At 48.2% G+C, this 15,186-nt stretch overlaps 3 protein-coding genes across 3 annotated transcripts; 2 read left to right on the top strand and 1 right to left on the bottom strand.

Annotated features, from left to right (window-relative positions):
* Nucleotides 1–4,786: 4,786 nt before the first annotated feature.
* On the top strand, nt 4,787–6,920 carry HOO65_020808 (Hexokinase-1; the record flags this gene model as incomplete). Its single annotated transcript, XM_071006550.1, has 3 exons — nt 4,787–5,595; nt 5,761–6,333; nt 6,440–6,920. 3 exons carry the CDS (start codon nt 4,787–4,789, stop codon nt 6,918–6,920), a joined length of 1,863 nt encoding a protein of 620 aa, XP_070861446.1.
* A 1,469-nt stretch (nt 6,921–8,389) lies between these two features.
* HOO65_020809 (uncharacterized protein) lies at nt 8,390–9,638 on the top strand (the record flags this gene model as incomplete). The annotated part of the gene is made up of 4 exons (XM_071006836.1): nt 8,390–8,402; nt 8,694–8,852; nt 8,912–9,001; nt 9,067–9,638. The coding sequence occupies 4 exons, from the start codon at nt 8,390–8,392 to the stop codon at nt 9,636–9,638; spliced, it is 834 nt and encodes a 277-aa protein (XP_070861447.1).
* Nucleotides 9,639–10,170: 532 nt separating this feature from the next.
* On the bottom strand, nt 10,171–14,200 carry HOO65_020810 (Serine/threonine-protein phosphatase 2A activator 1; the record flags this gene model as incomplete). Its single annotated transcript, XM_071006306.1, has 6 exons — nt 10,171–11,047; nt 11,156–12,133; nt 12,594–12,931; nt 13,000–13,127; nt 13,198–13,209; nt 13,345–14,200. The coding sequence occupies 6 exons, from the start codon at nt 14,198–14,200 to the stop codon at nt 10,171–10,173; spliced, it is 3,189 nt and encodes a 1,062-aa protein (XP_070861448.1).
* Nucleotides 14,201–15,186: the final 986 nt, after the last annotated feature.

The raw sequence follows: 15,186 nt of genomic DNA on the forward strand, positions 1-15,186 counted from the left end.
ATACAGTATATCAGCCAGGCCACACACTCTTACGCCCCTTCCTATTGTCCTGCCCTTCCTGATCATCCCATCCTTCTCTGGGCATGTTAGAGCCGGGAAACCTACTCCGCCAAGTGCCGTAACGTGTGAAAGGTAGGGGGGGGGGGGGATCATGAGCTTCCTGGGCTATGTTCTCTTTTGCTCAGTGCACCTCAGTGCACCACACCCAACAAGACCACGCAATATTATACGCCCTTTTGGTCTATGTTCTCTTGCCCCCGACAGCCCATCCCGCTGAACCCGAAGAAGCAAAGAGGAAACGTTCATTTCGTTTTCGCCACAACACACATATACACGTACAGCACAGGAGATCACACAGCCTGTCTAACTGTTTAACCTATCTTGCTCTTCTCTCCGTCCAAGTTTCAAGTCTTACGTTTCTAGCTATTACCTCACACTCCCTCCTATGCCCGGGCCATATCTTCCGGCTTGCCCTTCTAGACTATAGTCATTCAGGCGAGAGAAAAATACCAGCCGGCATGTTTCGGCAGGTTTACCGGTATGGCTTTGACAATACAGTGGTGAAAGCATGCACGCACTGTGTTGCGCACGGTAGTCAGGCCTGCATCCGAAATAGCAGAAACCCCCGAAGCTTTTATTTCTTCACGTTTTAACAGATGGAACGTTGAAGTTTGTTGATGATGATCCTCACAGATGGGAAAAAGAATCCCGCGACCCTAATTTTCCATTGCAAAAAATTACCTGGTCTCGTCTATTATGCCCACAGATAGAAAAATTGATGTGCATTCCCGGCCGAGATCCGGGACTAGGTTAAAAAAAAAGGACTCGGTGACTGGCCCGGAGTTGGCTGGCTCTGAACATGGAAACAACATGCTACCCTCTCTTTCCCGATTTATCGCTCTTTTGTTATAAGTGCACGTAAGTGCTTATACCTGCGGCCAAGCCAGGCTATAGCTGGTACCATATAGAGTAATAACTCATAACATGATCAACAGCCAGAATTAGAATCCAGAAGAAACACAAGAAAGTAACTACGGCCCGTCTATAGATCTATGAAAAGCGCAAGGAAATTACGAAAAAAAGAAAAAAGAAAAACAATAGACATAATGATGCAAAGAAAAAAAAAATCGAATCCCTACTTTTAGTTACATAAACATAATACAACAACACCAACTTCTCTGCTTTCTTCCAAAGACCCCTAACAAGGGCCTCACAAAAGCCGTGCAGGTAACGTTGACTGTTAGGGCTTGTGACAAAGCAACAAATAACAAATAACATCAAGAAAAAACCAACAAGCAAACAGGCAACATCTAGAGTTACAGCTTTAGATGAAAGGGGGAGGGGGGGGGTCGGAGTCCGGAAATGCCATCTGGCACGAGTTGAGTTCTTCGAGAGAAGAAGTGGTGCGCAATAGACAAGCAGAGGGAACAGGCAGACGACAATGACAGAGAAAGAAGAGAAGCTTAACGAATCCTGCTTTCTTCACGTACCACCAAACACCAAACCCTTCTTCATCCCACCCAAGAAAAAAGGCGATCCTTGGAAAGCAGCAAAAGGCTGGGCTTGGGCTGGGGCTGAAGTTTGGGCTGGGTGTGTGTTGGTGTCGAATCCGTCCAGATAGTCGGGTCTTTTGCGCTCTCTCTTCCTCTTTCCTACCCTCTCTTTTTCTCTCTCTGCCCCGTATGCCAGCCGGTATTGTCCTGTGCATCTGCAACCTGTACTTGCACAATGCACTCAGCTTGCATAGGTATTAAACATAAGAATGCAGAACTTTACTTAGCACGCTTACCCTAAGACACAGGGGTTTTTCCTTGGAACTTTGACCACTATAGCAGATGATAAATTCTTCACACATCTCAAGTTCCAACAATCAGAAAGGCGCAGCAGCAGAGAACGAACATATTGCAAACCGTAACCTTCCATAAATGCTGCGCTCTTTTTTTTTTTTTTTTTAATTCTTTCTTTTTCTCTGTCCTCTCGTCCCGAGCTGATATACGGGCGGTGGTACCAAAGCAGAGAGAGAAAAAGGACAAGGTTATCAGACAAAAAAGATGAACCAAAAAGGCAACGTTACAGAAGACCTTTTTTTCTTCTATTTTCCTTATAACGCAAGGGGGGGGGGGCGGAAGATGGGTGGACGATGGCCAAGGAAGGATAAATTAGTAAATAAATGGAATGGGAACGTGGTCGGTAGCACAAAGAGAGTTTTTTTTGTTTTTTTTTTCTTGATTTATATGTCTGTTTTCTCCTACCCATTATTTCGATTACTTCTCCTCTATTACTATCTCTTCTTCTCGTAGCTGCTCCTACTATAACGTAGCACTACTTAAAAAGGAAAGGACAAAGAAGTCTGTATTATTGCCTGCTGCTGCTTTGCCCTGCCTGTCAAAAACTTGTCAAGCCAAAGCCAAGGTAGCATGCATTAGCTCCTTTCAACCTTGGCCTGGCCTAGTCTGGCCGGGCCCTGTTTTATCTTGACTTCTTGGCTTCTGGATAAGATGAACCCAGGGTTAGGTTCCCATGGTTGCACACACGCACACACGAGCGAGCAGATGAAGAGGGAAACCCAACCCTTTGCTTTTTTTTTTTTTTTTTTTTTTGGCGTATCATACCTTGTGTTTCTCCGTACTACTATACTTGTTGTTACCTATATCCATCCTGTTTGCTATCGTTACTACATGTCCGCTCGGCTACGTCGTGCCACCCTCCCCAGGCAAGTACTAATACTAATATATATTGTTCTGCTGACTACATATGCCAACTCGTCACCCAGGCAGTGCTTGTGTGTTTGCTTATCTTGTTGGATGGCGTGCCTAGCTGCCACGACCATCGCTCATCGCTCCATATAAACTAATGTGTTATTCATTCTTACATGCCCCATTCTCGCAGAACAGACAGTCAACTCAGTGCCTATGCTTGCTGGTTGTCTGTGGGCTGGCTGGTGCACTGTCGCTGATATTGTAGCCTGGTCTGGGCTTTTTTTTTTCGCTGTGCTTCTTTCCTATTTTTTCTTTCCATGTGCATTCTTCTATAATGCTTCACAGCCTTCCACCTAAAAAGTAACAATAACTAAAAGGCCAAAACGCCCCAAATGGACCCTCTGCCCAAGTAACAATGACTAGTGGGAAGTGGTTGGGGAGTGGACGCAAGCTGAGCTGGAGGGGACATGCTTGCCATCGTGCTAACACAGCTCGGCAGATCAGGGTCAGCACAAAAAAAAGAAAAGAAAAAAAAGAAAAAAGAAGAGCCAAGACGGACTGGGTCTCTTCTCTCTCAGCATCTCATCTCGCTGTCCCCTTCTTTTTGAACTTGCCCAAGTTGCTCAAAGAGGCAGGCTGGAAGATGGGTGCGGGGACGTGAAAATAAGCCTGCCAGTCCCGGTCTTCTCCTACTAGTAGTGCAGTTTTCCAAATGATGTTATTCTCCAATGTAAGTATGTGTGTGTGTGTGTGTGTGCGTGTGTTGATGATGATATAAGTGCATTGCATGATACAAAGGTACTTGTGTAGTGTAGTTACATGCGGTTTGTAGCAGTTGCAAGTTCAAACAACTAAAAAAGCGGGTCATTTCATTTTCTTTCCTGTCTTCGCTGCTGGGCTGAAATAAAAGCTACCAAACAGGGAAGGATAAAAGGATGAGAGGAAGGGAAGGAGGGGAAAAAGGGCACCACATATAGGGAAAGAAGGAACCTTGCGGCTTGTTCCATTGGGAAACATTGGGTTCTTTCCCTGTAGCAATTGTCCAATCTTTTATTGTTCTATCAAGAACTTGCTGGTATTTCTTACATATATATAGTTTTTTACCTTTCTTTTTCGCATTATATTCATATTTAATTTTACCTATTTTATCGGCCTGCCTGTCTTCTCTTGTCTCCGTCGTCTCTTGTCACTTTGCTTCCTTCAAGGTACCAGAGGTGCTTGGCTGTACATATATCGAGTCACGTTCTCTTGTCGTTTGCTCTTCTTTTGTCTTTTGCTTTGCTTTTCTTTTTCTTGTCTTTGGCTTCTTCCATTCTTCCTCTCTTGTAGACTTTTATATTTCTTTTTTATATTCTTTTTTTAGTCTCCTCTCCCCTTTTTTCTTCCTTTCCTAGGACTTTATATGTCTCTTTCTGTCTCGTTGTTGTCTCTTTTTCCTTCTTATTCTCCTCCTCCCTCGCTCTGCGTCCCTTCCAGCTAAACGGAAACAACCTCCTAAAAGAAGCACCAGAAGAGACCATCATTCAACTGTTGTTGGCAGTGGTCGATGTTGTCATCAGTTAGACCCTAATCGCCAACAACCCTAACCGGCTCGAGACCCTAGTCCTGGGTTACGCAAAGCACCAACCAAACCCAATCATTTTACTTCCATCTTTGTCTTTTGCTCTCATACAGACTCTTGCCTTGATTGTGGTTTTGCTCGGATTTTCTGTTCTTTGTGCTTTTGTTTCTTTTTGTTGTCGCAGTTCTTTTCACTGGGACTCATAGCGGCTTTTTCTTTCGTTTTCTCTCTTTAATTTTTTTGCCTTTTTTATAGACGCCCAATCAAAAAAGCCTTGTGCTGGCTCAAGCCCGCTGCTTAAGCCTGCACTTCATCAACAAAAGCCGCCTTTCTTGACCGCCGAACCGCGTCCCAAATCCGGCCCGGGCGGCTTTCTCTCTTTTTTCTTGACATTAGGCAGGCTTGCTAGCTTTTTTTCTTCTTTTCCTTTTCTTGTGTTTCTCTCGAGCAAACACGAAGAGAGACAAAGACAAGGGGGAAATCTCAACATCCAACAAGAGAAGCAAACTGCTTCTCCTGCCTCGCCATGACTGCTTTACACAAGGATTTCCTTGCTGCCATTCTACGTTCGCTTCGTCGTGGCAAGTCTTTCCTTCAAGCTGTTATGGATTTCTTTTGCTCTTCCAAGTCATCAACTACTGCTTCTGCTGCTACCCCCGATGCATCTCTAAACCCAGCCGGGAGTCGTCACTCACGCCAGCCACAACCCAAAAGATCTTCTTCATCAAGTACCACCATGGGCGAGACTCTACCCGAGTTCGGGGCTGCCACTGCCATTGCCGCCGCCGCCGCTGCTCCTCCGCAAAGGCCTGTGCAGGACTTCCTGGATGATGTTGACCGTCTGTTCCTGGATGGCACCACAGAGTCCGAGCTTCTGACTATAGCTGCTGGCTTTAGGTCCCAGTTCATGCAGGCCCTAGAGTCTGGTACTATTAACATGTTGCCGTCATACAGCTACCGTCTGCCTTCGGGGGCTGAGGCTGGCCGCTACCTAGCTGTAGATGTGGGCGGGTCGAACCTGCGTATTGCTTTGATAGAGTTATTAGGCTGTGGCTGTAGCCGCACTACCCCTATAGACGGGGTTGCGGCTTCTGCTGCTGCTGCTCCGGGCGGTGACGTCACTCGTATCCTCGCAATGAAGAGCTTCCCTGTCAGCGACTCAGTCCGCGGACTGGTAGGTATGGCCTTTTTCGAGTGGATGGCTGCTCATATTGCCGAGACTCTGCGGGAGACGGGGCTCGCACCGGAAAGCACCCCGGCGCTAAATAACGGACCGTCGGCTCTAGCCTCTATGACTCCGCTGCCTCTGTCGCTAGCCTGGAGCTTTCCCATTGAGTGAGTTCTAAACTTTCCTTTCCTTGCTCTGTTTACTATAACCTCCTCTACTTGTATCCTACTATCGCTCTGTCATGTCAAACCCCTCTTTTTACATATGCCCCCCTTTCCCACCATACCTCCCTTTATCTCTAGCCGCACTTCTCGCTAACCCCCTCCCTTCAGCCAAACATCCCTAGGTGATGGCAGACTGCTTGATATGGGCAAAGGTCTCAAGGCCGTCAACGGGCTCATGGGCCAAAATATTGGTGACGTCATTAAAAAGGCCTGCGCTGCCCATGGACTCTCTGTTGAGCTACGCGCAATTCTCAATGACTCTACTGCCTGCCTGCTGTCGCAATCCTACACTCACCTAACCACACGCATGGGTCTGATCCTCGGTACCGGCACTAATATCGCGGCCTTCCTGCCTGTTGGCGCAGTTGCACGCCACAAGTTTGGTCACCGCCCGCCTGCCTGGTGGGATGCTGCTGCCCAAGTCATTGTTAATACCGAGGTCAGCATGGTTGGCAAGGGTCTGCTACCGGCTACCAAATGGGACGCCCGGCTCAAGGCCGCCCATGAAAAGCCAGATTTCCAGCCACTGGAGCAGATGGCTAGCGGCATGTATCTCGGTGAGATTTGCCGTCTGGTATTGCTGGATGCCATTTCCGAGACAGGGCTTCTGGGCGGCTTGGTGCCCGAGTCGCTGAAGCAGGGGTACAGTTTGAAGACAGAGACGCTTGCATGCATTGAGAGGTGAGTCTTTTCCCTTCCTCCACACTCATACTCCTATTGTTTGTCTATGTATCCGTCCACCTTTTTGGGTTATGCGCTAATATCTTGTGTTTCTCCCGCTCTGTAGTGACCCTTCTCCTACGCTAGACACCTCCATCGCTCTCTGGAAATCCCAACACCCCTCGCCATACGGCTACGAGCCCACAGCCGCTGACCTTGGAGCAATCCGCCGCATTGCCAGTGCTATTGCCCAACGCTCTAGTTCACTGATTGCTACCAGCGTCTACGCGCTGTGGGACCTGCGTTCGTCGCTCTCACGCGAGCATGCCACATCATTTGCACCTGGCGATCCCCGTCGCGCCCAACTCGAGGCTGAGGCAGACTTGGGCGAGACAGCCGTTGCCTTCAACGGCTCTGTCATTGAGAAGTATCCCGGGTATTTGCAAAGGTGTTCTGCCGTCCTCGGTGGGCTGGTAGATGCAGCACGCCGAGCTAAGACTGGCGGACGGGAAGCGCTGCAGGAGGAAAAGAGAGCTGTGACGCTGGTTATGGCACAGGAGAGCTCTCTTTTTGGTGCCGCAATCGCGCTAGCTATTGAGGAGCAGTAGATGTTAATATTGGCCCGCGTATGTGTACTAGGCTCGGCATCGGCTTTAACCTTGGGCTCAGTTGAGCTTGATTTATTTAGCTGTAACTGTAGCTTTACTCTGGCTGGCCAAAGCTGTGGGCTAAGGCCGAGGCTGAGACTAAGCTTTCTAAGTAGGGGGGCCTGTGTGTTAGGCGGCTGTGGCTGGGGTTGTTGGTGGTGGGTGTGTGTTCATGATACCTTTACTTTTTTTTCTTTTCCCCTTCACTTCGGTGTACATATACTTTTATCTTCTAGTGTTCTGATATCTCACATTTATTCGCAATTGATTTTTGTTTTCTCTAGAAAGGTCGCAATAAAAATAGGTCATGGTGAAGACTTGGTAAGACTCATGTGATTAGGGTTTGTTTGGGCAGCTATGGTAACCCTGACACGGTGCCCCGTTTTCGACGTTGGACTCTTCCTCTTTCATTGCCACCCTCTTGTTCGAGGCCGAGCTAAGTTTGAAGAGAGCCACCTATCGGAGGCAAAAGCCCTTTTTGTCTTGATGTAATTTCGCCAAGGGCCAGGCAGTTTGCTTTAGTCTAGGTTGGTGAAGGGAGGAGAGCCTAAAGAACGTGGTGAACTTGGTGGACTGGCTGCTTGGACACTGGTGCGCTAAAAGCTGCAACAAGTCGCTGAAGCGACTAGTTTTAGCAGGAAGGACCCCTGACTCGACTTGAGTAGGTTAGCCTAGGCCTTTTACAGGACGGGCTGATTGTTCGTATTGGAAAATGACGAATGCTCAGGTCGAGGCTGAGGTAGTTATCTGCACTTGACCTTTGTTGGTTGATAGTGGGTTTGAAGTAGAGACAGCCCTAGAGAGTTGAGCCAAAATTAGAGTCAGAGGGCATCATTGTTTATTAGACTCTTTTTTTTTTTTCTTTTTCTTGAATTTCCCTCATTTTCTCAACTGGCGATAATCAAATTAAGCAACTTCTTCATGTATCTCTGCGCGGCTGCCCTTTTCTTACCTTCGTCTTGCTGCCTGAGGACACCGCATTTTTGTTTACCTCGTGATCTCTGAATTTCTTACAAAGGGGAAATTTTTTCTTTCTTATTTATTCTTCATCTCCATCGCCAAAAACAAGTCTCGCCTTCATCTTCGCACCACCACAAATACAACACACATTCGTCGCCAGCATCGATTTTGCCCGATTTTTTTTTTGCCTTTTTTGGGCTTCATTTTATTTTCCCCAGAATTTCTTGTTTTGCCCCCTTGTTTGTTCTTCCTTTTGTTGCTCAGAAATCCTTCTTTCTTGCGCCTATTTTACTAGACAATAACAAAAGCCCAAGCTTGGGACGGCCTTTTTCCTCTTCTCTTGCTTTTTATTTTCATTTCTTTTCCTCTTTTCTTTTTGACAGTTTCATTTTCGTTGTCATTCTTCATATATATACTTTTTTTTTTACCTTGTTTTTCTTCTGACATAACGTCCTCGTCCGCTTCCCAAAATGCCCGGCATTCGTAAGTCTTGTTTACTTTCGCATCGTTCTTTCTCTACTATTTTCTTCCTCCTCGCCCGGTTCAACTTGTGACATTCCACTTGGTCTTGACTTGATCCCATTTGTGCTGTTTTTGGGGTCTTTCATATCCCGCATGGAACATACATGGCCCGTCTGTTGCTTGGAATCTTGTTAAGCGGTTGCTGTCACTTGGTTCCATGCATGTGTGCAAGATTCCCACTCGCTTGGCTTGTATCAAAATTACCTCGTGCATACACTGACTTTTGCTCTCTATCTCTCTCCCTCTAAACAGCCCCCAACGCCCTTCGTCTTCTCAAGACCCGAGTCAAGGCTCTTTTCAAGAAGAAGACGACTACTGCTGCTCCTGCTGCCGAGACTTCCACTACTACGCCTGCCGCCATCGCTGCTGCTCCTGTGGCCGCCCCTGCAGCAGCTCCTGCAGCAGCTCCTAGTACTGCTACTGCCCCCCCGTCGTCCCAGCTACCCCTAGCGCAGCAGCTGCTTCCCCAGCTCCGGCTGCAGCTCCTACTGCGACAGAGACTTCCAAGGTTGACAAGCCTGTTTCTGAGTCAGCTACTCCTCCTGCTCCGGCTGTCACTGGTGAGACATCTTCCCCTACACTTTCCTTGCCTATAATGCGTAACTTTAACTAATGACAACATCAGCCGAAGCTACCCCAGTCGCTGCCGCTGTTGAGACATCAGCTCCCGCTGCTGCCCCCGCTGCCGCCCCCGCTGCTACCGAGGTGAAGCCTACTGACGTTGCTCCCGCTGCCGCCCCCGAGACTTCTGCAGCTCCTACAGCTCTTGCTGCCGCCCCCGCTCCTGCTACTTCTACTGCTACTGAAACCCCTATTGCAGAGGCCTCTGGAACTGGAGATTCTGTTGTCGAAGCCCCCGCTACTACGGCTGCCCCTATTGCTAAGGAGGCTGCTGCTGAGGCTCCTGCTACTACTACTACTGCTGCTGCTGCTGTCGCTGAGGCTCCTACCCCTGCCACTGAAGCTGCTGCTGTTGAGTCTTCTACCAAGACTGAAGCCTCCACTGCTACTGCTGAGCCCGAAACTTCTAAGATCGACGAGCCCAAGGCTGAGGAGCCCAAGGCTGAGGAGCCCAAGACTGAGGAGCCTGAGACTGAGGAAGCCAAGACTGAAGCGGCTAAGCCCGAAGAGCCCAAGGCTGATGAAAAGAAAGACGACTCTGTCGCTGCACCTACCGCGACCCCCACAACTGCCTAAGTAGTACCTTGCAACCCACTAACACGCTACGCCTCTAGTATACTAGAGCAACGCATTCCCAACCCGAACCAATACACGGTTACCCTTCCTATTGCTACATATTCACAACGAAGGGGGGTGTCACAAATCACTATTTAATATCACCATGGGCTAGGCGACCTTGATTCGACTTAACTGCTTCAAGAGGCACCCGATGGCCTTAGTAAGGTGGATTTTGGCGTTCTCGTAGTTTTTCCCCGTCTGTTTACTGCCTTAATTTGATCTGTTACTGTGTCTTTATAGCCGGTAACATATAGATCAACCCTTGGGCTTGCTTGTTTTGTTTTATTGTTGTATGATTCCCCCAACTTATCATCATATTCCGAGTTGCTGCCGCTGTCTTTGAACATTCGATACCAATTTTTATCCAAATTCTTCTTAAGAATCTTTTATATCTACTGTGATCGTGGTCTTGATGTTACTGTATAAGAACGAAATATTGAGTCTATTTTAGAGGGCCAACTAAAGTAAAAACTATCTGTTTAAGCCTAAGTCATTGTGACCACGGTGCACGCGTACTAACTTGTATAGGTTGTGAGCCGCCAACACCATTACCACTGCCATCTCCATCACTAGGAATCTTGGTACCTGAGCTAGTATTGGGGGTAGCTGTGCCACTAGAGATTCGGGAATACGGCATTCCTCCACTGGGCATGGGAAGGCCGGGCATACGGGTAGCCTCGGCCCACGCAGCAGTCCCAGACGGTTGTGCGCGGGCGCTCGCAGCGGCATTAGCATTAGCGCCGCCTCTCCCTACAGAGTTCCCTACAGCCCAGGGCGCCATAGTTCCGGCACCCCCAGGGGGAGAAATGGTTGTAGAGGTCACAGCGATGCCTGCTGCCCCAGGCTTAACGGAGGGCTTTTGGAACAAGTGATGAGGTTGATTCCGGAGGTGAACACTTGAAATAGACGGCGCGGCATGCGGGTCTGGCGCCCAGGCGAACAGCGTACCGAAGCGGAAGTGTTGGACGACGGGAAATTTGGCAAGCACTTCGGCATTAAACATCTTGAGCATGCCCTTGTTGATCTTACCCCAGCCAGCAGAAATGCCCGACACATCGTACAGCACAGGCGAGTGCTCAGCAAAGGGGCCGCGCTTAACTGCATGGATAAAGGCGATGGCTGCATAGTACATGTTGTGTGGTGCATGGGTAGCTACGGCTGTGTGGTCAGTTATGCTGGAGGGCCGTGGTGCGCTACGCACCGAGCCTTCGAGCGGCATTGGCTCGCTGGCCGTTATGGGCCGAGTTAACTGGGCAGAGCCGAAGATGTATGGGAGAAAAAAGTGATCATCTAAGCCCCAAACACCATGGGAGCCGGCCGGCTCAAGGCGATAGAGGAGAATGATTTTGCGCACAAGGACAAGATAGCTGTATGTAGCGTTAGTTTAGATTGACAGGTTGAGATGTATGAAAAAAGAAGGTTTCTATAGGGGATGCTGTAATGTGCGATAGTGTTTGGAAGAGAGTGTGACTCACGGTTCGAAAATTCCAAATACGATAGCCCGTTCAATTGGTCCGTCTTGCTCTCCATCAGCAAAAAAGCCAAGCTTCCATAAGCCGCCCAGGAAGGCTAAGAAGCTTAGTTCGTGGCCGGTGCCGTAATCCAGTCTTTCAGCGCTGCCCCAGCCACCCATGAAATACGAGACCAGCTCGTCCAGTGCTGTCACCGGCTGTGAATCACCGGCCACCTGATTCTCCAGCTGATCCCCGGTGCGCTTCTCGGATTCCGTCTCTGTCTCCGTCCCGGTATCAGAAGCGCACTCTGCCGCATCTCCGCCATCAATTCCTAGTTCCTCCTGCATCATATCTCGCGCCGCATCCTGCAACAGGGCAACCCACTTTCGGAAAGCTGGATTTCCAAACCGGTGCGCCGCACCCGCCGGGCCAGGCTCGGCAGGTGCCTGAGCAAGGAGGGCTTCAGAGCGTTGGAGTAGTTTGCGCACTCGTTGAACACTTGCAGGCAGCACGGCCTCGTTCTGTACATCTTGTAGCGAAAAGGTCCGTGCGCGCTGGCGTGCTGCTGAGGGCAGCTTGAGCGATGAAGCGGGTATAGCGGTAGGGCGGCCTATAGAGCTAGAGGGGCTTGTTGAAGAAGTACTGGACGAGGAGTCAGCCGGGGGGGCAAACGCAGACGCAGACGGGACAGACGGCTGGACAGCAGCCTCGCGCCGAGGACAAAGTGCGCGGTTCAGCTGCATAATCCAAACCCCAATGTCACGATACGCCAGACTTGTTAGAAAGGTATTCACGTCTGCGCCATCGTTGATGCGTTTCACTGTGTGCTGAAAACGCGGTGGGGCTGTGAGATCGAGCAGGGCGAGTTTCGGGAAGAGGCCTGGCGTCGCAAGGGCCGTCGATTGAGGGGGTGTAGCCATAGATAGAGTTCTTGTACTGAGAGGTATGAGGGGCTGTAGAAAGTTCGCGGAGAGATCAATGTTACTGCTACTGGCCTGGCTAGAATTTATTGAACTAAGGCTGGAATACGTCGAACTTGGGATAGCTTTTTGCTAGTTGAAGCTTGGACCAAGATTTATAGTGGGGTAAGGGTACATTAGTACGTTGATAACAAAGCTGGGAATAATGTTACATCGTACTTTGAATTGCATCATAAGCAAGGTAGATAGATACTTCTTTCAACACTTACAACACTCGCCACTTATACCATAAACGATATTCGTGAGCAAGATCTTGACAAAAAGTGCCTTTCAAGTTGTGAATTAACCATCGCTAGCTATGGTAGAGATACGTATCAGCGTTCAGAAGAACTAATCGGACCTGCTCATGTTCTACTAGTTGAAATCATGTACACCCTAGTGTTAGGCCGAAGAACGCAAACTTCGGCTTGTAACTACGATGCTTGTTATTGATTGTCGTTAACCCTGTACCCTAAGATATGCACATTTTTCACCTTTACCATTTGGCACTGTCCCTCGTCATTTTTTCCTCAACAGCCCATCCCCCTCGTTCGGGTTTGATGGGCACATCCTGAGTGGGACTATTGATAGCCTTGGCCTCGTCGTTCATGATAGCTATAAGTTTGCGGCCAATATCAAATGGTATCTCTTGGCCGTCTTTGGCATAGAAAATGGGCTTGCTCTCATTGAGTGGGTTTTTCAGGTGGGGGATATGGGAGAAGGGGATTTCGGTGGTGCTGAGCCATTGCACTACAAAAGGGTGAGAAGCGTGCCAGCGAATACGCTTAGCCCATGTGGGAGGGGGTACTCTAAAACTCGGTGGTTTTTTCATAACGGCCTGTTAAAAGGATGCGTAAGTCTCCGTCCCATTGAAGAGTAGCTTTTTAAGAGAATGGAGAGACTAACATAGCCTTGTACTGATCCAGATTTGTTGACAGAGAAAAAGAACACAAGCGTCTTCTTCTGTGCAAAAGCTTCTGCAAACTTTTCCCCGTTTTCGAATTGTGTCATCCAAATTCCCTGCTTTGTGTTAGCTGAAAAATGCCATTACAAGCGGAAACAACGTACATCACATCGTGTTCGTGTTGTACTACGAGGACTTACATTCGCCATACACTGGTCAACATTCTCATAACTGAATGATTTAATGATGAAAAAGCGGGTATCTGTAGATCCCCATGTATTCGTTGTTAGTAACGCCGTGAGCTCTCAGTTTGTGATACAAAGCCGCTAAAAATTCAGTAATCTCACTTTCTTCATCGTCTATATTCATGTCCGGCAAGCTGCGGTCATTGTCGTGCATATCGCGCTCCCTGTAAGAATTTAGTCTGTCGGAAAGATTTGCTCGAGGTGAAGGCGTTCTTCTGCGGCTAACATGGGGCGTGTATAGGTTGACGGGTGATCCGGCCCGTCTAGCAGAATCTTGCATCCATTCATCTAGGTTGTATGTTGTGCGTATAGGTCGAGAGATCGTTGATAGAAAAGGCTTAGAATTTTTGTATCTTGGCAGTTCGATAGTGTTACCCTTGTGACTACCAAGTTGGATACCACTAGGTGAAGATTTGCGGGCATGGTAGTCAGTATTTCGCGGCAAGTTTGCTGAACTAAAAGATCTAAAATATTCAGGTTTGACAGCTCGGGATTTGCATAGGTTTTTAGATGCGGGGTCTAGAGTCTTTTCTGATGTAGTCCATGTTTGTAAGTTTACGGCATCTGGCCCGGTGTCTGTCACATATTCGGATAGAGAATGCGCTGCACATGACCCAGGAACTGCTAAGATGGAAGATGGATCATGGCTGTTGAGCTCCTGCAGAATCTGAGCACGCTCTTGTTCTATGGCAGCTTGATGTTTGGCTGTCTCCTCTTTGAGCTCAGCCAGGCGCCGCCTAGCTAATTGGTCAACTTGGGCAAGCTTGTGGTAAGTTTTCAGTACTTTGGTGCGTTTAGCAAGGTCAAAGTAGCCTGTATTTGTCAACCATAAATGTAATTCCGGGTCTTTAGCTAGAACTTCGGCCAACTCAGGCGATGTAGTTGTCTTCTCTAGCGTGACTGATGGTATGGCTGGGACTGCATCTGAGTTGGCAGCCGGGGGAATAGTTGTAGACATGTCTTTTTTTTTAATGGCTGTAGCTGTCTGTGACTGCGGTTGAAGGGAGCTATTTTGCTTGGGGGCGAGAGGCTAAGTTTGGTTTAAGGGCCACCGATGCCGTTCGGGAAGACTCTTCAGGATCCGGGTTTAGCGCAAGAGCGATAAACAAAAGAAGCTTGTTAAGGGATTAGTTGATGCATTTCGAATTAAGCAAGGTAGGAAGTTAGGGATATAGTGGCAGAAGTTCTAATTAGGAAGTTGCAAAATTTAAACAAAAAGTCTTGTTTTCGTTTTCAAGTTTGTGCGTCAAATTAGGTGGAAGTTGCTATGAAAGACCATAATTACTAGCAATAGTGAAACAACCAACATGAAGTTGTGAAGATTTCCCCAGGCAATTATTGCTAGTCTATGTGACACAAACGGTTACTAGGGTTAACTCCACACTTGACCTCTGATTACAAACTTAGGGCATGAGTAGCTTTGCAGACTGTCGTTGCTGTGGTATTATTATTAGACTAAAAAAAGTCGTAAACGATTGCAGCCACGATAGAGCATATCAGAGCAGTGGGTACGTTTCTCGAGGCGAAATTTCCTTAATTCCTTGTTATATAGCTTTTACTCGATGCGTTCTTTGGGGTCATTGTGGGCAATGTAGCGGCCAAGGGAGGTGTCGCCTTATCAACCACATTCCAGTGACAACCATGAAAAGGCTTGTTCCATAGAGCATGCGGAGCTGTGAAAGCTGGTAATTGAGTTTTAGATAAAGCTGGGAAAAGGTGTCACCATGTTCGGAGGCCGTGAAGAATTTATTTCCCTATCTTCTTTTGTATCTCTTTTGCAACACACAGGTCTCTTGTGTGGTGTTAGAATATTGGATTCCCTCTCTCCCTACCATCTTGACAGCTATTACTACGATAACCTCAACGAGCACAGCTAGCCATTGCTGCCAGGAAAGCCATTCCACTCGCTTGGTAAATTCTCCCATTCCCCCTCACTGCATGCAC

The sequence above is a fragment of the Ceratocystis lukuohia genome (assembly GCF_044167205.1).
Source record: "Ceratocystis lukuohia strain C4212 chromosome Unknown Supercontig2_pilon, whole genome shotgun sequence".
Taxonomy (NCBI): Eukaryota; Fungi; Ascomycota; class Sordariomycetes; order Microascales; family Ceratocystidaceae; genus Ceratocystis; species Ceratocystis lukuohia.